Source organism: Dermacentor andersoni, chromosome 9, assembly GCF_023375885.2.
Source record: "Dermacentor andersoni chromosome 9, qqDerAnde1_hic_scaffold, whole genome shotgun sequence".
Taxonomy (NCBI): Eukaryota; Metazoa; Arthropoda; class Arachnida; order Ixodida; family Ixodidae; genus Dermacentor; species Dermacentor andersoni.
In genome coordinates, this window is record NC_092822.1 from 29,462,142 (window position 1) to 29,487,318 (window position 25,177).

At 47.6% G+C, this 25,177-nt stretch overlaps 1 protein-coding gene across 1 annotated transcript; it reads left to right on the forward strand.

Annotated features, from left to right (window-relative positions):
- The first annotated feature begins 2,372 nt into the window (after nt 1–2,372).
- LOC140213152 (uncharacterized) lies at nt 2,373–7,785 on the forward strand. The gene is made up of 3 exons (XM_072284314.1): nt 2,373–2,535; nt 5,718–6,002; nt 6,544–7,785. The coding sequence occupies exons 1-3, from the start codon at nt 2,505–2,507 to the stop codon at nt 7,191–7,193; spliced, it is 966 nt and encodes a 321-aa protein (XP_072140415.1). The 5' UTR covers nt 2,373–2,504; the 3' UTR covers nt 7,194–7,785.
- The last annotated feature ends 17,392 nt before the right edge of the window (nt 7,786–25,177 follow it).

Consider the following 25,177-nt stretch of genomic DNA (forward strand, 5'->3'; position numbering starts at 1 on the left):
TTTGCTTTTCTTTATTTCTTAAATATATGTTGGGCATAAGGAACAGTAACAAGAGCCTGGTGGCGTTCAAAGGGGACCCTCTTAGCATCAATCCATCCATCCATCTGAGCGTGAGCTATTCGGCAATAAACACGAGCAGCAGTACTACCACCAAACCACCACCACCAGCACGCAGCCGTTGTCAGGAAAGTCCGGGATGACTGGCAAAAGAAGTTTCTCTTAGAATGCTCGAATTGTGTAGCATTGTCTACTGTTTCAATGTTCATATACCACTGGTGCGAGTAATAAGGTATGAAATGCATCTATAGCGCGTTTCCATCTGTGATAAGCATAAACTCTCACTTGGAGGCCGCAGTACGGTGGAAACATGTCGTTCACCGTCTACAGAGTTTTTGTGCACTAAGTGAGTGGGGTATTGCCTTTTTGTGTGCATGGTTATGCATAGTTCCTCCATTTGTACTGGTAGCTACAACATAGTGCTGATTTAAGTGCAAAAACAAGGGAAACAAATGCTTGTAGTGAATTAATAAGGAAGTCGCTGTGCGCGAGGAGCATTCTGAACGGAGTGCTTCAGTAAGTATGCAGAAAGTTGGTAGTTAATGCCGAGTGTGGCTGCGCTAAAGTGAAATCAAGCTCTACTAAAGAAAGCAGGAAACTGTGACAGACCTTGGCATTCTTGCAAACGTTGTCTTGCCCTGATCGGCTGATTAATTATTACGAATTAGCAGATGGCAATCAAAAACAACTTTGTGAGCCTCCCGGCTGTCGGATCTATACATTTCGCAAAGTTAAAAGCGTCCTCAAATATATTCGCGTCATGAAAGTGAGAAAGCGTCATTGAAGTTTTTACTTGTGGTGTGACCTGGCCAAGCGTTTGTGCTCAGCATTTTCTTCAATACCACTGCAAGACTATGGGATAGTCTTTGATTGTTGTTGTTTGTTGGCGGGCATCGCACAGACAATTGTTACGTCTACTGCGCTGCGTTAATTATTGTTCTTCCTGCTAGCCTTGCACGTTGCAGTGATATTGGGTGGCTACCTACAATATCTTTTTCAATATGCTAGAAATAGCCTTAGCGGGTATATAGTAATATGCTTAGAAGGCGCGCAGATGCAAAGAAGGACTTTTTGTTAAATAAAATCATGGATAGCTCTTGTACCTATTTTTCTCGGCGAATGTACATTATTGGTTAGTATGCGTCGTTGTTCCCTAGACTAGCTGAAAATAACTGGGTGTAGATAGATATAACGTATAACAGTATGATATGTCTACAAGGATTAGCACTGTGTACTGAACATGCGACGAAGCCCCAACTGCGGATGAGAGTTTTCAGGCCATATGCGGAATATGATCAATCCAGCGAAAGGCTGTGGAGATTATGGCACTTAATTAGATTAATTCGTTCAACGCCTGAATGGTATGGAATCGGTAAATTGTACCCTGCTAGTGTGAAGTGCGTTTTTCTTACAATGAAAATACCAACATAGTGAATGAACATGCTCGAATTACTATACAATAGAGACATCGTCTTCGTTTTGGAAAGCTAATTGTTTATCTATTTCTTTTAGAATTCCTGAAATTCCATTAAAGCCTCGTTGTCTAATGTTACCGGGTGGGCTTTGTCTGAGCCAGAGAAAACGTCCGCCAGAACACATCTCACTATGACTGTCGACGCGAGTACAATTAGCACTGAAGCAATGTAGCGACACCGTGATGCCAACGCCTAAACGTGTATGCTTTCGGGCTTCTTGGGCTTCCCACTGCACACGCTGGGCCATCTAGCGACGCCGCCGAGATTTACACGCATGGCACGGGTTCAATACCGCCGAGCAGCGTGTAAATTTAAATGATATTTTTTTTATCGAAGACTGGCGCTAGTGCGGACCCAGAAACACAACGAGGACGTAGAACGGACAAGGACACAGAAAGAAGCTGATACGGAGAGACAGCGCTTTGTCTGTGTGTCTACTTCTTCTTACGTCCTTGTTCAGTCAGGCGCACATATTCTATCATTGTTAATTTGCTTACTAAGCGAATGTTTACAAGTTTATACGGCCACTAAAACTACTACCCTTACTTCGTACCACGTATCCACTAATTTACTATCGCACTCAGTGCTTGGCTTTCGGGCGAGACTGACTTTTTCGTAAGTTACTATTTCCATATTTCTTGTCGTATTAGTGCACAAACAAAGCTGCACAAACAAACAACAAAGATATATCGTTGCCACTGATATCAACGACTCAACCCACTCCCCTAGCGTCGCGCCCGAGAAAATGACGTGCAGCGAAGATTGTGTAACCATGTTTCCTTGTGGCTGCAGCTTGCGTATTAAAGAGTTGATGGCCCAAATTTTGCAGACCCAGACGTGTATTCAGACGACGGGAAATACACTGACTACTACAACAACTTTAACAAAAGTGGAAGGTACATCTTGAAGGCCTACGTGAGCGGTCACAATGTCAACGCATCCTGTCGCACGGCACGTTCTGCGAGCTCCGATATGCCCCTCAGTATGCCGAACGACACTACCGGTGAGTGCCTAATTCAAATGTTTCCATGAAACACTAGATGTGAACGCACAGACATGGTCCCAAGTCTTTTGCAGTATCCTGCATGAGCACAAGGAACTTATGCGTGGCATAAAGCTCAAAGCGAAAACTACTATCACGGACTGAATGAAATCACGTACCGGTCGGAACCGAACCAACGAGGCGCATGTAAAGCGTCCTCATGTTATATTCTGCTGTATGTACCTGGTGGTTCAATGATTAAAGGGACACTAAAGGCAAATATTAAGTTAAGCTAAAGTGATAGATTAGTTCTAGAGAATCTCTAAGGTGTCAATATTATCGCGAACGCAGCCTTATTAATCGAGAAATATAGTTAAATGCAGGACATGATTAGAGACTTCCTCGAGACATTCAAGCACTTGCCCGAAGACGAAAGCACTCCTCAGTTAAATTATGTCACTAGCACTCAACCCCTTGTTGCAAAAAACATCCTTGTATTCTATTATAAGATGAAATAAAATGCTACATGTCCAGTTCTCTTTCATTTCTAGAAAAAAGAAGTCATTGAACTTACCCCTGACAACAACGCGGGCGGTCGAAAGGTCTCATTGTCGCTCCACTCCGCGCCGCCCACGCTTTCGCGTTTCAGTAGTTTCATTAACGTGTAGAGCTGCGCTGGTTTTGTTGGCTCACAAAACTCGCACAAACAGCAAGGTGCAGAAAATTCAATTGTCATGTGATGTCGCGGGATGCCCGAACGGTGTGTGCCAGTTGACCAAACAGCAGCTGCAGCGGAGAATTTACCGCTCTTCCTTGGCTCGGGGTCGCCTTCTGTCGGGCGCCGGTTTACTCACCGACGGCAGCAAAGGGTGGTGAGAGCTTATGCAACGTCACCGCTCCTCCGGCTGGATGGCAGGAGATTTGAATTTCGACAAAGGAATTCAGACCCTTCAAATTCAATTTTCTCGTAAACTAAGTCTTTCGTAGGCACGAAACAAACGTTGCGGGGTTTCTGGAAACATATGGGCAGCCGCGTAAACAGACGACCACAAGAAGGGGACACGTACACAGAAGCGCTGATTAACTGGTTTTATTGGCAAGGATAGCACACGTTATATATGCCTGAATGAAGGAAGGGAAATGAAGTGGAAAAATATGTGAAGGGTGATAGCTTATCAACAACGCAAGCGAAATGCAGCCAAGCATGCGAAACAAAACGCAAACAATTAACGCGATTAACACGTGTACGTGTCTGCCTCCTCATAATTTGCGGTAACAAAAGGTTAGGCAATTACTAAACCGCACTTTTCAACGAAGGTTATTTCAGAAGATGGCTTTCGTGTACAGCAAACACCGATTGCTATTTGCAGAAGCCGGAAACAAGTTATGCATGCTATGGTTTTGAAATCACGTTTCGTGATGGAAAAACTTATAATGACATGTGAACTTTAATTATTTGTAGTTTTTTGTAGCATTTTTATTTGTAGCATTTGTAGCATTTATTTGTAGCAATTATTTGTAGCAAACTGTAGAAGATATATAGCTTGTTTTCAACTTTTTGGTTTTGACGAAGATGACATCACGGATTTTCCTTTTCAATCCTAAACCTTTCCTTAATTTCCACCGATGAAACTACGCCAGCGATGAGGTAATCCTAATTCAATTGTAATGCAATACTTAACAATACCTGCTGATGAACTGCACGTCAACACTGCCGTGATATTTCGGAAAAGCTCGAATCGCCTTATAAGCAGAGTACCGCAGCACGGAAGCGGCGGCAACATAATGCTGGAGCTACTTATAAACGTTTCTTCGAATTTCTTGACTCAGTACATGCCGCATCCTAATTAGGCCAAACAAGGCACCATATTGACTGACAATAGACTGCCCCGAAACCGACCAGCAAGAACTGCCAAGATCCATCAACTCCACCTAGTGGAGGCTGCCCACATGCGCGTACAGCTTCTTCCATTGTTACAAACACGCTGTTGGTCGCGTATCTTATAAATGTAAATTGCCCGCCAAGTTTATTTGCTCGACTATTTGCCTTTGCATAGCAATGGCCCTTTGAAGTACAATACTTGGATTTAGTGTTTAGTGCTTCGTGCGTGGGCAGTAACTCTTGACTTCGCTCTACGTTGCCGTGCCCCAGTGCCGCGTTGTATCCACGTTTACGTAACGAAAATTCACGACCATGGTGAACCGATGACCTGTTTTCTTTTTCTTCCTACTTTACCTAGTTATTTCGCTGTAACAGCGCCAGCGGAAATCTTGACGCAGTCATGACTGCCTCTAGAAAATATTCCTCGGGCGGCTGTTACTTTCTGAATAACCGGCAAGAGGATCATATTTTGTTTATTAACAACGGCTAAAGCACCGTATCGGGCCGGCCAGGGTCGCGCCGTGCACCCGAATTTCGATCGTGGCCCATGTATGGGCCAGGTTTGAAAGCTCGGGGCCGGGCATCGGAGTACCAATGCGTGGCACTTTCGGGCTCGAACCGGGCTTGGGCCAGAAGAAATGGCCCGTGCGGGCTCTAGTGTGAGCTACAAAAAAAATTATGGGGTTTTACGTGCCAAAACGACTTTCTGATCATGAGGCATACCGTAGTGAAGGACTCCGGAAATTTGGACCACCTGGGGTTCTTTAACGTGCCCATAAATCTAAGTAAGCGGGTGTTTTCGCATTTCGCCCCTGTCGAAATGCGGCCACCGCGGCCGGGATTCCATCCCGCGACCTCGTACTCAGCAGCCAACCACAATAGCTACTGAGCAACCACGGCGGTTAGTGAGAGCTACAAGGCTATCTGTTTCTTTGTATACTATTATGCTTCCTACGAAGGAACAGCGATTACCTACGCAATGCGTATGAATACAATGGCGAGAACAAATAAGCGTAAAGCACTGAAACCTTCATAAATGAATGCCAAAGAGCATGTTCTTTTTAAACACATCTCCTGTCTGTGCTCGAAAAGTGATTAAGGCACAGACTGGAATGTGCTTTCAACTTACTCGTTTCCATGGCGGTGTTCAATTGTCCTTATATGCAACTGTATTCTCATCGCATAATATTGTCCACTGCGAGTAAAACGCGGCACGCTGATTGTCTACACAAGAAGCGCTATTGAGACCAAGGGCTGTCATAAATTGCTCGCTTGTTGTGTAAACCCCTCACAATATCTTCAATGTCAACATCACTTGCAGGGCAGTGTAGCAGCCTCTCCAATGAATATCCCAAAAGCTGCTTCCCTTCCTACAATGGCACCTTCAAGTATAAACGCCAGCGGCCTGGAGAACAGACCATCAACGGAACTTCGCATAGCGTTGCCGACGGAGGATCATTCTATCTAGAGGCCCATAACATGAGCCTGGATCCACCCTTGAAACCTTGGAAATTTCGAGCCTGTTGTGAGAGACCTGGAACAAATGGCACCCTTCTTCTTGTGATGAGCTGGAATTGGGCCGGCGCTCACCTGAACTTCGGGAAAGGTTGGTAATGACATTTGGAAGCGCAGCATGGTTCTTTAGCACATAAACAACCGGAGAAGGAAGTCAGAGTGCTAAGCATCATTACTGAATTAATCTTGCACAAATGGTCACCTGAAACGAACTCTTTGCACGTTGACTAAAAGTGAAATACTCTGACTAGTAAATCAAATGTGCAGTCAAGAAAAGTGAAATCAAGCCTTGCCGTGATTTTTCATGACCCCAGCGTTGTAGCGGGTACATATAAAGGTGTATCTAGCGAAAAGAAAATAGCTGTGTCGTCTAAGCCCGAAGATACGTACTATGTATGATCATCCATATAAAATATGACGAGAAAACCAGGGATGCTGAGACAAACACAAAATAGCAGCTGCTTAAACGTGTTCTAGTTGTCAAATGTGGAAAGGTTCAGTCGTATAATTCCTGTAGCATCAATATACACGTTGACGGCGTTTGTTACAAATTCAAGATAAACATCCCATAAAGAATTATTGCTCAAGTTTTGCTTTAACATTTGTTTGGTATTATATATCCTTTCTAACAGCCTCATCAATCGATATCCGGGTGAGCAATGAGTCCGAAAGCCTCAAGCAGCACTTCGAGTCCCAGGAGAAGATTGATTCAACGAACTTGGTTGAGGGTACTTTAGAACCTGGTGAGGCGCGCACGCGTAATGTTGTGACGATATCGCTTCCTGGTGAGTGGGCAGAAGTGACAGAAAAATACACAAGGTGGAACCTCAAGTTTGCTGCTAGAACGACCAACTCCCTAAACGTGACGTCCGAGCTATCAGACATAGCAGACATAGACTACATCATCGACAACAAGTACACATCAGAGGCTACAGTCAGCGTGCCTGCAGGAATTACAGCAGCTGAAGAAAGTAGCCCAATATCGACAGGCGGAAACACAGCCGAATACAACGACGAAATGAACAAATCCACGACAGAAGACTCTGACGACGGCCAAATGTACACGTCAAAGGCGTCAAGACGGGAGCCCACAAGCGACCCGGAAACTCCGAAAGGCAGTACAGAATCTACAGGAGGGCACAGCGACGAAGACAAAGGCAGCGATGATGGCACGGCTTCCACATATTCAACGCCACTGGTTCTGGGTCTCCTTGTGGCAGCAGTAGCGGTCGTTCCTGCTGGGCTATGGGCCCTTAAAAGAATCAAGGATCAATATCAATAAATATCAATAAATACTCCCTAACCTATGTTTCCCCAACAAAGACGTGTAGTCACCGACTTGCCAATTGATTCATTAAATGTTATCATCAATGAAAAAAAAATTACACACGATAGCAAGCGAACAGGGATAGGCGGAAGCTGCTGGACTCATGACAGCTGCAAGGATAATGTTCAAAGGGGGCTGCAGGATTACGGTGAAGGCGCGAAAAACGAGTTAAAACGTGGGCGGAGAGGGTTCTTAGTGGCCTACTAGTTGCACACTTTGCACGCTCCCACGCAGAAGAACATAAGGCACTCGGAACGCCCATTACCCTTGAGGAAAACCGCAAAGCGGTCGTGCGCACAAGCACTGCATCTGGATCTCTGTGTGAGGAGACATTGTATGTCAATTTATTTTGTGGCCCGGCTGGAATGACACGCTGACCGGATTTTTTTCACAATGGCACTGGACTAAAAAATAATGAGTTAGCCGCTGTATTGAGATAAGAGGTATATCCATCTTCTCGTGGTGAGTGACCTGTCTGAGACTACCCTGCCGAAGCAGTGCCGCTACATTCAAATGCTACGCTATGTTACAATCGAAACCTCAATAACGTAGCCGTTCTTCATACGTGTTTCTGGAGTTCTAAGGCGACAGTATTGTATTCGTCTGATGAAAATTCTGAGTCCTTCCAGAAGGCAGAGGAACCAAACATAGCGTCTCAAGTTGCTAGGTCTCACATTGGGAGAATGCAAGAAAGAGGCGCGTAACTCAAGTGACCGAAGTTTTAGAATGACTCTGGCACAAAAGAAGCATCCGTACGATATTGACTTAGCGGTTAGTTATTCGTGATGGTGTGTGGCGAGATGGAGGTTTCTGACCCACTATTGGTAACGCATTGTTATAGCAGTATAGGCGGACTCCACCCTTTAGGAGATAAAGAAAACGAGGTGTGTTGAGCGTACGTGACCGTTTAATAGTGTGCACAACATCGCAGAGATGCTAGGTATAGAAATGATAGTAGGATTTTCCCTTACGCAAGCACGCACAGCGGTCAAGATGTCGCATATTGACCATGCTCTCCCATATTTCCAGTCCTATCTTCTGGGCTAGTCTAATGTTTCGTTCATATTGTTTTAAAGAATGTGAGCCAATGGCGAAGGCAATGAAACCAAAGGCCAACGGCGTCGATGAAGACGGATACGACAGAAAGCCGCACATTCATGCAATCGCTGTCGAGAATGTAATAAAATGCATGTTCATTGAGCAGTCGAGTGTATGTTTTCGGTTGGCTTACCAAAATAATACAGCGACACCTAGAAGACAACGAACTGTACCCCCACAGCATGTTTGGCTTCCGGGCGAACTTGTCAACACAGGATGTATTGCTACAAGGAAGAGATCCTTAACAAGATCCCCAAAGCAGGCGAAAACGTCATCATGGCCCTAGACCTCAAAGGGGCTTTTGACAATGTCAGCCACGGAGCCATCATGGAAGGGCTAAACAAGACCAACTGCGGCAAGAGAGCCCGCGAATACGTGCGGGCATTCTTGTCAAAGCGCATGGCGACAGTAGGACTCGGAGACCTGCGGAGTGATACCTTTGACACGCGTAACAAGGGTACCCCGCAGGGCTCGGTCATTTCGCCAAATCTCTCTAACATAGCGATGATCGAGCTAGCCCAGAAACTGTACGAGATCGAGGGCATCCAGCACGCCATGTATGCGGATGACATCACGGTCTGGGTAAATCAGGAATCATTGCGCCAAAAAGAAGAAAAGCTTCAGAAGGCGACAACATGCGTCCAACAAATCGTCAAGGAGAGAGGCCTAGCATGCTCAACTAAGAAATCGGAAATTCTCAGGATTGGAAGGAACGCAGCCAATGAAAAGATACAAGTGTATCTGGAAGGTCAAGTCATACCAGGGAAGGACATAATACGGCTCCTCGGCATGTGGATCCAGAGCAGCAAACGGTGCGGACAAATGGTGCGGACACGCCTGCTGAAGCAATCGAAGGAGCAAGTCGGCAGGATAATGACGAGAGTGTCGCAAAGACGGAGCGGCATGAAGGAGGGGGACACGATCAAGCTGGTCAGGAGCCTGGTGGTCAGCAGGGTCACGTACTCACTCTCGTACCACAACATGACGCAACAAGAGAGAGAACAAGCCGAGACTCTCATCAGCAAAGCCTACAAGACGGCGTTGCATCTGCCCAGAAACACGTCAAACGACAAGCTACTCAAGCTAGCTACTCAACACATTTAAAGAGCTCAACGAGGCACAACTGGGTTCGCAGCTGTACAGGCTCCAGCAGTCAACAACCGGCAGGGCGCTCCTTAGCAGAGGCTATCTATTTACCGAATACGTACAGTGAAAGCCTGCGCGCGGTCGCCGCGATGGAATCTCCCGAACCGGCTTTTCGCGTGAAATGTCGGCAATCGCTGAGCGCAAACTATGTGAAATATGTTCTTATAGTGGGCGGTCTGCATAATCAAATGGCGCATAACAGAACGAAGCCTCAATGCAGCAATCACGCGGGTTCGCGACGACCGACTGCGCGTCTGCATGCATGTCCGCGCACAATGTTTCGCTTTCACTGATAGCGTTTTCGCGCCGTACTATGAGCTTTAGGCCGCAGCATATGAGCATTTGGCAGTCCACAAGCAACCATTGTTGCGTGGACGTTATCAGAGCTGTTCAAAGACAATTTGGTTTTAACAAGGGAATTCAACGCCTACGGCGACTGTGATGTGCCGTCACGGCGATTCAACATTTCTTTTTCTTTTAAATTCTTGGACGTTTCAATATTATTTCTAAAGTTGCGTAGCACTTTATGCAGTCAGCGGGTGATTTCGCACAGCTTCTTTTTCGTAATCCAATGCGCTAATTCATAGCACAAACATAACCATATGCCACGCCTTCATTTAATGTGCTTCTTATCACTCCCTTTCCATTCCAGTGAACTTGCCAGTGTCTAGCATCAGCAAGTTCATAGAGAAGACCGTCGTGACATTAGACGGACAGGGAGCGCGAGCGAACGTCTCAGTGCGTGTTTTCTGCTACTCACCGAACATCACAGTCCCGGCGCCATGGCAGAAATATTCCTCGCGTCTGTGCTTGCTGCATACCCGAGTTGTAGCCGACGGCTGTTTGCCGGTTCCAAGTTTCGCGAGCCAAGCTTCACGCAGCTTCTTGTCCTGCGGCTACGTGTGAATAAGGCTGACACCGGGCTCCGTTGCGTACGTCCGGCACTGCGGCACCGAGCAGTAGCCTACCATGCCGCACGCCTCCAAAGGCAGCCACTACCTATTACAGTGATTTGAAATGTTGTCAAGCAGACACCCCCCAAGGCGGGAAAGCCTCACCACTTAATCAGAACCGAAGCGCAGGTGGCACTTTAAACTTTCGTTCTCAGCTCGCTTCGGCGCTTCCGAAGCAGCCGACGCGGCCACTGTGTCCACGTGACCCCTCATGCCACGTCACGCCGATGGTCGCGCAAGCTTTTCCAGTGGTGGAGCTCGCCCCCAATAGAACATCAAGTAGCAAGGCACTCCCCTTTGCGTTTTTATAAAAGTTCTCTCGTCTGATTTCTTTCTTGCCGTTTCTGTGAACTTTCATGGTATTTTTTGCTTCCATCCAGTGCATGAAATTTGCCGTCTCTGTTTCTATCATTTTCTTCTTTTATGACTCTTTCCCTTTCCACCCCAATGATGTTTTAGCCATGCTTGTCTTATGTTCTGCTGCACGACATCGAACAGTTTCTTGCAATTTCGTCTTCCGCGCCTTTTCCTATTTGTGCTATTTAACCCCACGGATGCGCTTACCTTAATTCTGAAACGAATCTTTTATGACGCTACCTTTTTTTCTTTGTGACTAACTTTAGACCCTTGCATACGTCAAGAATAACTTGCTTAGTAAATAAAAAAATTTAAATAGATACCTCATTGAGGCAAAAAGGTGATAAAATTATGCTTTATTCAACTGGCTTAGTTATATTGTCATCGGCGCCATGAATTCAACTGTACGGAAGACCATGGGAAACAGATTACGTTAACGCCCGTAACAAGTTTTTGAAAACAACGCGTTTCCTTTCCACTTTTCTTGTGCTTTATAGCGTCAACAAAATTATGCATAGGTAAATGAAAAAAAAAAAAACATTGAGCGCCTCAGATAAGCGACTACAATCTTGAGCTGCAAGCGCACGAAGGTAACGACAACCTGGAATCTTGTTCTACTATTACCTTCGTGCCAGAACGGTAATCGGAATGATTGCACTGCGGGCACACGAAGTTTCAGTGCAGGTATATTGAAATTCAAAATTAAAGCCAGCCAGCACGCAGTAGAGTGAATCACTTCAGTGTCACTATTAACGATTTCGGTGACGGAGTTGCGCGAGGAAAATGTCTAGCGCACTCCGCAAACAAGTTGAACGCTTGCTACTATCTTCATCACCCGCGCAGTACGTTTCCAGAAAGTCGTTGTCTCCACGTGTGCCGTACTCGTCAAACACGCCATAACGCAGGTGACCCCATTCATGCACAAAAGTGTACGCTGCAATAGAAGATAAAGTAATGCAATCAACACAAGCAGTAACGCACACTTTTCTTCAGCACACTCCGACGCATAAAGAACCGATTATAAGAAAAACAAGCAAAACTTAGCACGCACCTAGGGATTCGTGTTCTTTAATCTCCGTTGAAAATATGCGATTGGCAGTAGCTGTGGCCAGGAATATTCCAGTGCGATAGGCTCGGCTTTTAAAAACGACGCGCCCACCTATCTCTTACATTAACGTGCTCACTTTTGCTTACTCTTAACGAGTCGTCCCCTTTACGTTGGAGCCTAGCTTGCCCGCTGATCCCCCCCCCCCCCCCCCCCCCCTCGACACTGTTCTGTAAGCTTCGACTGCCCAAGTGCGTTTACTCAATGCTAGCCCGTTCTCATATGAATTGCGGTCAGGGGCAGCTGATGAGCTACATTGCCATAGTGGCGGGCACAATGTGGTCAGTTCGAAACGCTGTAGTGTCGATAGCGCGTATTAGTGGTCATTAGAACGACGGATATGGGTATCTCCCGTGGCATGTATTAGTGGTCAGTCAGACAGGTGAGATGTACGTTTTGGGAATTAAATACCTACTACTATAATTCACAGTTGTGCTTTGTCTATTATCCTGGGCTAAATTTTGCAAGTTATACATTCTTGCAAATCTGTGCACTAGTAGCGCTTAACCGTTACCAACATGAAGATTTTCCCTTTTACCGCGAAGCTGTCTATGGCTAGGATTTGAAAAAGATGTGGCCCGAGATGTTCACAAAAATGCGCCGGAGCGATCAGTCCACCAGGTTCCGCGTGATGTTATCAGTCGCGGCGATCGCTCTGAATGTATGCGTTCTTCGGTTAGCAAGTAGAGAGGAAGGGACAAGAAGAAGGGGAAGGTGACTAACTGCGAGTTATCTAGCTCGCTTGCTCGTCGCGAAAGGGCTGGGAAGGGGTGCTTGCACTTGGGCAAGAGACCTTTCCAGCCCTACCAGCGACGATGGCGAGTGGTTTGTATCCTTCTTGTTGGAACGGCTTGGAATTGAATGCTACTCGGACGTCAGTGCGCCGACCAAGCGTCACCGGTCATGTATAGATTTAACCTTTGGCTATAACGTGCCTAGCATCGCAGTACAACCGATCGCGATGTATCACAGCGACCACAAAGCTATTGTCACTGTGGTAAGAATGAGACGAAATAAAGTCGGTGATATCCACGAAGTTAGGTGTGTCTTTATTCAGTCAATATAGCAAAAACCATATAAATCAATGTAGTCGTCAATATAGTCATACCAATTTACCTTCGCTGGTTATTCTGCACAACGAATTTTTTAAATATTTGCTGTAATAACTAGTGCCATGCTTTAGCGAGCTTACTCAGTTTGCGGTGTTTCTCTGTCAGTCCGTCGGTCCACACGTGACCTATTTTACGCGAACTTGGGTTCAAAAGGTAGTTCTTGGTTGAAAGGGTCGAGCATCGAGCTACTCTGCTTAGGGGGCCATTTCAAAAGCAACCCTTGGACTACGTCGTGTCACCGGTCATGTGACAGTGGGTATGTGCCTCTCTTGAATAACATTAAGAAACCATTTGATATAAAATCCTACTGTGCTGGGCAAAATGGAATCCTCGGTACATATGTACAGACAATCTTGTTTGAATATTGTGCTCAGAATCTAGTCATGCATTGTCTTGAAGGCAACGCCACTACACGGAGTAGCGAGTCCAGGGGTAGCGGGTGAGGGGAACCTGTCTCCATGCGCTGCTGATTCATGACCAGTTTCGGCAAAGCAATACAGTGCTCACAACATGGCTTCAATGCTAATCGCGCTAGCGTCGACACTTAATCGCGAGATGGATTCTGCCCCAAATCTTTCGCATAAAGTCCATGTAACCGCAACAGAAAAATTGCTTACCAGAGCTTTCATTCTTTTCCGTTGTCAAGGGACTGAAGTTTAGAAGCTAATGAGCTGGAAGATGAATGAAATCTCCTTTTTTGCCCACAGCCCCTTGATGTCACCGTGTAGGGTCCATCGTCTCCGCAAAGTGAGGAATTCCTGAGTCTCACATCGCTTTTTGGGTAGTATGATGTCCCAAGAATACGTGCATCTTTCCTTTTCGGCCAAGACTTCAGGAATTCAATGATGAACCTCTTGAAGTATACTCTTCCGCTTGTCGCAGTTTGTAAGAACTGTGAAGCTGACTTAAGCATGACCTGTACGTTGAGAGGTAGCATTAAGTGCTCATAAGACCTGAAAGATAGTTCCACATTCAGGACTACATAGAAGCGTGGAACACTAGAGTCTAGTTTGGTTCGGTAATAAATGATCCGTATTGGTCATAGACGTTCCTTATCTGTTAACGACTTTACAAACTCAGTTAATTCTTGTAAGGGGGCCTCTTGCGAGCGACTGCGTTATATACAGAGAAATTTCTAACATCACCGATGCATCTTCCCTACCCTTCAGTCTGAAATTGACAACCGTTCCAGCTCATGCAATACTTGATTCTTGAAACAAAATAAATGCAAAGCCATCCCAATTAGGCGTATGACTAAACCACCTGAACCATATATCTATTCTCTTGATGGCAGCCTTTTGGACCTTGTTAGCACGTACAAGCACTAAGGTGTGCATATTACCGATACACTCTCCTGGCACACGTGTATGGATCGCGTTACAAATTATGCTGAACGAACACGTGGATTTCTTCGTCGTAAGTTTTATCTGACTGCTTCTTAAGACTACTACTTTAAGAGGCTTTGGTGTGCCCTAGTGAGTGTGTCAAGTGTCCGAGACCCGGACACTAACTCCCTTGCGTCCAGAACCACGCTGCTAGGTTTATCGGAGTGTATTACTCCCTGTCTTCAGTCCTCTCACAAATGAAAAAAAAAATTGCGAAACCTTCTTGACCTGTCTCTGCACTGTGGAATTTCTCTGCCATGTGCATCTCATAATATATACTACACCAACGAAACATGTGAAACAATAATTGCAAATCACTCTTAACTCGGTGTCACCACGCGTTGACGAAATACACAAAGTTGGTGTTTCAGTATAAGGAACTATCGTATGTTCTTAATACTTTACTCCCAGTAATAAACAGGGATTGGAGTCACTTTCCCGCCTCCGTCTTCTGTATACAACATTCAACAGTGTTCATGTCCACACTTTGTCATAACCTGTAATAAACAATTTACTGTTATTGTTTTTTCTGTTTCTTTCTTTTTTGTTTTTATCATCCACTCTTTTCTATAACGGCTGAACGGCCCGTGAAGTAAATTATTCAAACGAAATATCTACAGTCTATCATATCGACCCAAACTCGTTTCGCAAGCAGCACTTGCCGAAATACATGTTGGCACCTGCAAACGAAACATCTACATCCGTTTCCCCTTCGCCTCCCGTTTCCCTGCCGGGTTGCTCGTGGCATTCCTCACTGCACACTTCTACCAAGCGTCGTTCTACAGCTTTTAGTTTGTGAGTCATCGAATGCTTGCGTTCTGTAACGCGCCTTTTGCAGAGTCACGAAGATGTCCTTGATTTTGACACTTCTTTCGGGTCTTCGTCACTTTCACAGTCAATGCGCACTTTAGTCACAGTCCCGTCTCCCCTGCTGCCGTTTTTTTTTGTCGCCTTGCTGTATTCGTGTTTGCTTTTCTGAATAACTTTTGAAGAAAGCTGCAGTTGCGCACATCGTTTTAGATTACGGACGATGTCTTCGTTGGCTGTAACATCCGGGTGGATGGATACCAAGATAGTGTGACAAGCGTCCGTCACTTTTGTCTATGGCTGCAAAGACGTCAGTCGCGATGTAGAATAACAACATTGCTGCGGGTGCACCCATGGTCACGGCCATGACTTCTCTGCAATGGTAATGATGAGAAGCAGTAAATCTCACATGTCGTGTCGACACAAAACCATATAGAGGATTATTAAAAAGAGTGGTTTTGCGCAATTCGTAGCGACTTGCTGTGCCAGGAATAGGAACCGTGCGCCAAGCCACGTGGATGGCAAACAAATGGTCCTGGTTGTACGTGCTCTAACCCTGAAAAGGCTGGTGCGTTTACATTGATGTTGAGCGGGGTCGTTTCGTTTTTGTAACGTGGCTTGTGTCATTGCTCACTAATGAATATTTTATCCCCGTCTCATTTTTTTACAAGCCACATGAGGGGAGACTTTGGTTGCGTCGCATAGTGAGCTGGCACAGCGAAAAATCGGCCATCGTGGTTTCGACCCCAAACTCGGTGGCCGCTTTTCGATTGGGGCGAAATGCAAAGGTGCTGGTGTACTTCAAATTTTTTGGACGTCAACGACACCCGGGAGGTTAACATTAGTCTGTAGTCCTTACCACAACGTGCCTCATATTCAAATTATTCATTTGGAAGCTTAAACTCCAGAGCTCATTTACTTTATTGAACGGAACGGATCACATTCCCATAATTCGTCAAATTTGGAAGCATATTATGGGTGTGGTACGGCAAACGTTAAATTTGGGTGACGTAATTACGGCAGTTCTTTAAATTCCGCATTTACACAGTATCGTAATTGCACAAGCTGCTGTTTATTCCGGAGTTCTGGAAGAACTGCACAGTCGAACGCCTTTAAAGAGAAGTGTTCAGGGACTCCGAGATTATTCGTTATTTGGGTCACTTCGTTTTAAACGTTGCGCACTTCACCACTCACAATGGAACCCTCACACGATTCCTCATTCGTTATACAGTTCATTTCTTTGTAGAGAAATTCGACTGCATTGGACACCGAGTTCACAAATGGTGGAGACGAGAGACATGTTAAGCGTAATGTGTGGCGTAAGTTTAACATTCTTGCCTTCATTAGGAGCTTCGCATACGATTACTGAACGAATAATTACTGTTGTTTAATTACACCTTTTGTAAAAACATTCCTTTAACAGACGTTAAGCGTCGACGGTGTTAGACGCGAGCAAGTGTACAGACGGGTGAGTCTCACGCAGACAGCCTGGAATGTTGTTCTTAGTACAACTGCTCGGAATTACGCGGGAAATGGCCATGTGATTTTGCAATGTAGCGCAGGTCCACTGTCTTTCTTCCAATAATCTTATCGGCCTCGGGGGATGCGCGCGAACTGGATTCAGCGACCCTCAACGAGTTCAAGCGCCTGGACACGAGTGATACGAGTCAAATTGAACCCGAGTTTGTGGCCATATGTGAGTTCATAAAATGTATCAGATAGGATTTTATGTTCTGCGTGCCAGGATGGACAGCCACATAGAGGATGGCTCCTCCGCCATGATAGTTGAATCAGTGTCTTGAAAGCCGGTGTAACCCGTCGTTCTCGTGGTTACATCTGACTTCCTCCTATAGCAAGTGCCTCTTTCATCTGTGCCGGCATGAAAGATTAATAAACGCTCTCGTTTGACGCCACGCAATGGATTTACTTCACCCACTATATAAATCAGATGAAAGTGTACTCGTAATCTTGAATTCTCCCATTTACGCTCTCTGGTCCGAAAAATCCTGTATCAGCAGTTCTGATTGAATTTATAACGACAGTTGACCCCGCAATACCCCACGCATTACTTGTGCAATGCGGAGTTTTATATAAAAAAATCTGGTTGAGCCAGAAAGAAATGAGTGCATTAAACATATTATAACGTTTTAGATATGGTGCAGCGAGTTTTCTGGTCTCGATTGTCCGACGAATGAAATAATTTGTATACTAACTGAATTTTGCTCACACACCCTTTTTTGTAGGAATTTACTCTTCGTGGCAAGAAATGCAAATGAGCAAGTTCCGATTATCGCTGGCGTTGAAGTCTGTCTGGGCATTACATGGTTAAATAATGCCCGCAACTGCGATCGGCTCAGTTATGTAACAAACTGTGAAAAGTATTTTTTGAGGATAGGAATTGTCTACACAATTGCAGGTGAATGTGTGAAAGTGAATGTGTGGAAGTCAGTGGAAACGTGATGGGGTGGACTTGATGGTTCCCCTTCAATTCTCGTAAGCATGAATAGGTGATCAGTATGTGCAGTTCGAGGCGAGGAAACCGTCGCGCATGTAAAAGCGAACGAAAGCGGGAATACGGAGAGTGAGGGCCAGAGTGCGTAAATAAGCCAAACTGTGGGCACGAAAGGCATAGTTGAGAAGAATAAGCGGAACTCATCCAGATGTGTACATCATACTCTTAAGGCTCACTTAGGCTCACTCCCTCAATATATCCTCAGGCGAGCTCACTCAACCTCGTGACTAATCAGATATTCCCCGACTGGTTTCATGCGAACTCGTGCTCATCAAGGCCTGGCTCAGCTCAGCTAAGCTTCGAGCTCACAAGAATACATACATACCTAGCCAGCCTGCTAGGATCAGAGCCAGGCAAGCTCATGCATATTTGCGTGCTCACTCAGATTCGCGGAACCACTGGTTCACTAAATCTAACACAAAAAAGGGCGCACACTCATGTAATCACACAAACATACTCAGTTTCTCTCAATATGACACGGGTGCCGCTCCTTCCGAGCTGATTTGCTGTCCCCCTTTAAGATGCGTTAAGTTATCCTTGTGAAGACTGAAGCCGTTTTATTGGCATCATCTCTCCCTGTTTGCGCCTTGAAATGCACAGAAACGATGTGTACATCCCACACTCGCGACCAGATGCATTAATGCCAATGTTCTCCCCACTTGGCCCTTATGTTTGTTCGCCCGTACTCCTTCATGTATGTGCAGGCATTTTCCCTCTTCGTGGGAACGCAATTGTTCAATGCTCATGTGTATGTGTACCCTGATCGGTAGGGAAATAAAAAAGGACTGTAGGAATTTCTGCGACTGCCTGTACGTGGGCTATTAAAAGAAAACCTCTCCCATTTTTTTATTCATACAGTCTGTATTATAGAGCCCCTCCCTGACGAACGTTTAAGATTTGACTTCCTTGGAAGGCATCTTTTTATTTTGTTAAGAGCCCTCTACCTCATGTCAATTTCTTGGAAGCCTTGTTACTTGTTAGGAGGCATCGTGATTCGTAGACGTCTTAAATGCTGATGGTTATAGTGTATCAGATATGTATCAAATGCGGGAAACCTGGCAGTGGTCGATATTATTTCGACAGATGAAGACACCTTATCTAAAAAATAAGTACGGTTAGAGAGGCAAAGTAAAAAGGTCGACCGTCACCTTAGCATACGCCAAAGTGTATTGGAATGCATCATGTAACCGCGCAAACGACAACGGACGAGGAAAGAAACACAGAGGACATTCGCGGAGCTTACTGTATAAAAATGCAACCTGGCAGCTGCGTAAGCAGTGTGATTAGTGTGATTATGATACATGATAAATGTGGGCTTTCCCGAAGTAAAGCTCAGTTGAAGTTCCCTGCCTGGTCCTGCGTGTTCCTTTCCTTGTCCGTTGTCCTTTGCGCGGTTACATGATGCATTCCTATAACGACCACCAACTAGCCCGCCTCTCCCTGTTAAGTATGCTAAAGTGAATACAGGCGAAAGCCTACGCTCACGAGACATTCATTAAATTGCTTTACATTTTCATTAAAATGAGCTATTTCCTATTCCTTGTTTTCTCTCACCCAATGTCATGGGTTCAAATTCCTTAACTGTACCATAATTAACTGTGCGTCAATTACCTTGACTGTAATTAATCCCACAGGTCGTGGGTTCGACTCCCAACAAAAGTCGTGGGTTCGAGTGCCTTACTTACCTTTATTTTAATTACATGGGCTTATCTTATTAACTTCGATTAATTAACAGCAAGGGTCACGGGTTGGATTGCTGACATTCACGATATCGAGATTTTTTAGTTGGCTTGAATTTTGGTGCCAAAACGCCGGGCAACGGAATATGCAACACATGAGCCCTCTGAAGCTTTCGCCTTAATAAAAACCGCTGTTCGAGTGCATAGTGTTTCATAGAAAACATCTATAATCTCGCGCAAGGCAGCTCACAACATAAATGTTGGCATACACGTCAAAAATGGGTCTGCAGGTGAAAACGTGCATCTTATGCCTCCAGGACTCAGGCTTGTGTCAACCCTAGGAACTAGGCCTTTCGCGCGAAGTATAAGGGAAATAAGCATCTATCCACATTGGCACCAAAAACAGAGCACTCGTGATGAGTGAGTGAGTAAATAAACTTTATTGTAGGTCCGGCGAGGACGCGAACTCGTCGCCCACCCGGCTAGTCCCACGTCGGGACCGGCAGGTCTAGCCCACCGGCCCGGTCGCGGGCACGCCGGACGGCCAGGATTTGCTTTTCTAGAGCGGGGCTACGCAAAAGCGAGTCCCACTCCTCCTTGATGAACTTGGGGTATGTCGACCCGCACTCCCAGAGCATGTGAGGTAGAGTGGAGGTCTGGCCGCAGGACGGGCAGGCGTCGTCGCGATACACGTCGGGGGTACGCCTCGTGGAGAGCGGACAGACACGGATATGTGCTGGTCTGTAGGAGCCTAAGTGAAACGGCTTGCGCCCTATTCAACTTGGGGTGAGGGGGTGGAAAGACCCTTCTGGACATATAGAAATATTTAATAATCTCATTGTGAGTAGCGGGAGCGTCCCTGTGACCGTAGAGAGGAGGGGAGTCAGTGCTCCTTATAGAGGAAGCGCGGTCGGTGAGGTCACGCGCAGCCTCGTGGGCAGACTCATTGAGGTTCGGGGGAGCACCCTCGACCGATCCTACGTGAGCGGGAAACCAGTGACTTGAATGGTTTGTGAGAGCATGTGGACTCGAGCCGCTAAGAAGACGAACAGCTTCCTTGGCGATGCAACCGTTTTGAAAAGCCCTAACTGCCGTTTTGGAATCACTATAAATTTCGGACCCACGACCGTCTAGCAGGGCGAGGGCGATGGCGACTTGCTCGGCGACTCCGGGGTCTGAAGTGCGAATTGAGGCGCTATTGGAAATGTTGCCGCCCGAGTCGACCACAACGACGGCAAAGGTCTTCCCGTCACTGTACTCCGCAGCGTCGACGAAGCTTGCGCTAATGTCGTGTCGCTTGATCTGTTTGAGGATGGCGGCTGCTCTGGCCTTGCCTCTGCCCTCGTTGTGGACGGGATGGACGTTTCGGGGCACAGGGGCGACTTCGAACTTGTCTCGAATGCGCCTAGGGATCGGGGTACTGACCATCGGGAACCCCGCCGGGTGGTAACCCAGCTCTTCGAGGATGCGTTTACCTGCTGCTGTGGTGCTCAGGCGAGTGAGTTACGCGCGTTCTTGGGCTTCGGCAATCTCCTCGGCGGTGTTATGTACCCCCAGCTTCAAGAGATCCTCGGTATGGGTCCTGATGGGTAGCCCGAGAGCCCTCTTGACTATTTTGCGGATAAGAACGTTGAGCTTGTCTCGCTCCGCTCTGAGCCAGTTGTGCATAGACATCGTGTACGTGAGGTGGCAGAGTACGAAGGCATTGATCAGCCTGAGAAGATTGCTTTCCTTCATGCCTCGATGCCGGTTTGCGATTCTGCGAACGAGGCGGAAAGCGTTGTCCGTCTTGCGATAATCTTGCGGAGAGCAGTTCCGTTTCCGCCGTTGTATTCGACAAACATGCCCAGGACCCGAATAACGTCGACCCTGGGTATCACCCCCCCGTCACAAGTGCGAAGTCTGATGCTGCTTTCAGAGACTGGCTTCCAATCTTTGGGTCTGCCTCCCTTCTCTTTTCTGTAAAGTAGCAGCTTCGATTTGGCGGGGGAGCATCGAAGTCCGGTGGGGCGGAGATGCTCCTCGATCACGTCAATCGCCTCCTGCATGGCTTCTTCGACTCTGCCCTCGCAGCCGCGGGAGCACCATATGGTGATGTCATCGGCGTAAATGGTGTGCTTGACGTTCTCGACGCGCGCCAACCTCTCGGAAAGACCAATCATACAGATGTTAAACAATGTTGGGGAGATGACGGCGCCCTGAGGAGTGCTCCGCCCTCCGAGGGGCACATCTTCGGAGCGGAAGTCTCCAATGCGAAGCTTGGCCTTCCTGTCAGTCAGAAAAGAGCTGACGTAGTTGTGGAATCTGGAACCGAGACCCAGGTCTGAAATGGTCTTGACGATGAAGGTGTGGAGCACGTTGTCGAAAGCCTTCTCGAGGTCCAGACCCAGCAGAGCCTTGACGTCTCTGGAACGGCCATCCACAATTTGATGCTTGATTAGTTTCATGGCATCCTGCGTTGAGAGTCCGGCGCGGAAGCCGATCATGTTGTACGTGTAAACCTCGTTGTCTTCGAGGTACCCGTTAAGCCTGTTGAGGACGACGCGCTCCATGACCTTGCCGACGCAGGAGGTCAGAGAAATCGGCCTCAAGTTTTTGATGTTCGGGGCCTTGCCGGGCTTGGGAATGAGCACCGTGCAGGCCGTCTTCCATTCTGCAGGTACAATGCCGCTTTTCCAGGACTCGTTTATCTTGTCGGTCAGAAAGACAATCGACGTGTCGTCGAGGTTTCTCAACATTCTGTTGGTGACTCCGTCCGGACCCTGCGCAGACTTGCGGTTGAGCGCGAAGATGGCCTGTCTGACCTCGGCAATGGAGAAGTCTTCATCCAGCTCGGGGCGTGGAGGGCCTCGGTAGTCCGAGAGTTGGGTCGACGGATCTCCGTCGCGACGGACAGGCAAGTACTTCTCTATGAGTTTTGCGACGAGTTCATCGGCCGTGTTAGACCTGGTGGCTTTGTGAAGGGCCCGGGCCAACGTATGCCTTTGATTGGACTTCGAGCCGCTTTCATCGAGAAGGTGCTTCACTCGTGATTGCGCTGAGAACTGGCGTGAGCCGGTGCCATTCCGGCTTAAATGCCATTCCGGCTTAAATGACATCGCTCAGTGATCTTCGAGATGGATAGGCCAGTGCCTTACAAGGGCTCCGCCTCTATCACTTTCGTGGCCTTCATTCCCGCAATAATTGCGTTATGCGGCGCCAGAGGGACAAAAACGCGCTTGGCGCCAATGTACTAAAAGCATTCTCGACAGGTCATTATAGAATAGCATCGCGCGCCACCTATGGAAATGCCTTCAGGACAGGATGGAAAATTCTCCTCATGCTCGCCTGCCTTGCTCAAAAAACGCATCATGGTTTTATGACAAGAAGTGCAGACTGAAAGAAGCGCTGAAACAAAACTACATATGAAAAGCATACACTTCATGAATATTTAGCTAAAACTTACCATTGAAGAATACCAGAGGAAAAAGCAGCCTCAGGAGCAGTTTGTTGGGTGGTTGCTTTGCCTGCAAGCGTGGTTCATGCCCACTATAGGGGAATGACCAAGAATCGGATGAGTTTGTTTGTTTGTTTGTTTGCCTCTAAGTGTAGGTCATGCCTAGTGTCGGAATTGGCTATGAAACGGATGAATCAAGAAAAGGTTTAGACGAGTCTCTTTAGATACGTTTAATGAATCGTCTAGATTCGCGAAGCAGTATTCAGAAAATTTTGAAAGCTTTTAAGAACTCATGCGTGGTACACATGCACTTCGTCGTCGAGAGCGCTAATGATGCTGATGATCATGATAATGATTAATATGCTGCTGATGATGATGACCGTGATGCTAAACTAACTGGAACCAAACTACACAGTGGGAATGGTCATGAATCTAGCGAAGTATGGACCTATCTGGTCGACGATGCCTTCAGTGTATGCTCATATCCTTTTTGGTATTGATTTGTTCTTCCGATGTACGTTATAGTTAAAGGTAATCACAGAGCGACAAAACTTGCAGAGTTAAAGCAGTTCGATTTCAGAAAGTACAGCAGTAAGCCCTGACCTACTGCACGTCTATCAATATTGGCTAGGGACAGGCAAGATAATCTCGTGGGCCTGCCTAAGCGGCAAGCCTAAACGACGAAATCGTTTGAAAATCTTATAAACCTTTCATAAAAACTGATATCGCAGTGAAAACAGCCTATTTTTATTATTCCAGTCATAATAAGTATTCAGTAATACACAGATGCGATGATTATGCAGATCACAAATATTTTTCTCGTGATTCTGCCGGTAGGCTCATCCTAAATGAAGCCGATGTCTACCCTTCTCCCTATTTCGAGCACGCGGTTACCCTACCGAGCGAAATTAGAGACAAATACAAAGTCTCACTGTTTCCCAGAAACGTCCACCCACAACATAACGTGGGTAGGCGCCGGGCCCGCGCACGCGCGATTCTCGACCGCATCGACGCGGATCGTGAAGCCACCGCATTTGTGGACGCGGCCCAGTACGGCACCACATCCACTTTCGCAATAGCAGTCGTGGACGGCAACGGAACGCTAAGATCATCCGCATCGGTTGAAACGAGCACCAGCGCTAAAGCAGAACAAATAGCCGTAGCCATCGCCATGGCAGACTCCACATTTACCTATGTCTTCACGGACTCGCATGCCGCAATTCGGGCCTACGAATGCGGCAACGTATCTAAAGAAGCCGCACGTATACTACTAGCGAGCTCAAAAGAGGGCAGACGCTGCCTCTCCTGGTTCTCCGCTCACATGGGGAAAGACATTTACCCGCAAAAAGCCAACCTCAATGAAACAGCCCACGACCGTGCGCGAGAACTTGCCCGCCGCGACGGTCCCACGGCCTCCGAGAGGCTGGACATTCAGATTAATGACCCGCTGCTCACTTACCAAGAAATCACCTCCCACTATCGGAAAGGCAGAACCAAATTCTCGCTCCCACACACCAAACTCGAACGCGCGCAGGCGGCCGCGTTTCGAATGCTACAAACGGACTCGTATCCGTCAAGAGGCCTACTAAGCCACTACAACTCAGAAATCCCGGCAAATTGCCCAGACCGACCGACCGACCGACCGACCGACCGACCGACCGACCGACCGACCGACCGACCGACCGACCGACCGACCGACCGACCGACCGACCGACCGACCGACCGACCGACCGACCGACCGACCGACCGACCGACCGACCGACCGACCGACCGACCGACCGACCGACCGACCGACCGACCGACCGACCGACCGACCGACCGACCGACCGACCGACCGACCGACCGACCGACCGACCGACCGACCGACCGACCGACCGACCGACCGACCGACCGACCGACCGACCGACCGACCGACCGACCGACCGACCGACCGACCGACCGACCGACCGACCGACCGACCGACCGACCGACCGACCGACCGACCGACCGACCGACCGACCGACCGACCGACCGACCGACCGACCGACCGACCGACCGACCGACCGACCGACCGACCGACCGACCGACCGACCGACCGACCGACCGACCGACCGACCGACCGACCGACCGACCGACCGACCGACCGACCGACCGACCGACCGACCGACCGACCGACCGACCGACCGACCGACCGACCGACCGACCGACCGACCGACCGACCGACCGACCGACCGACCGACCGACCGACCGACCGACCGACCGACCGACCGACCGACCGACCGACCGACCGACCGACCGACCGACCGACCGACCGACCGACCGACCGACCGACCGACCGACCGACCGACCGACCGACCGACCGACCGACCG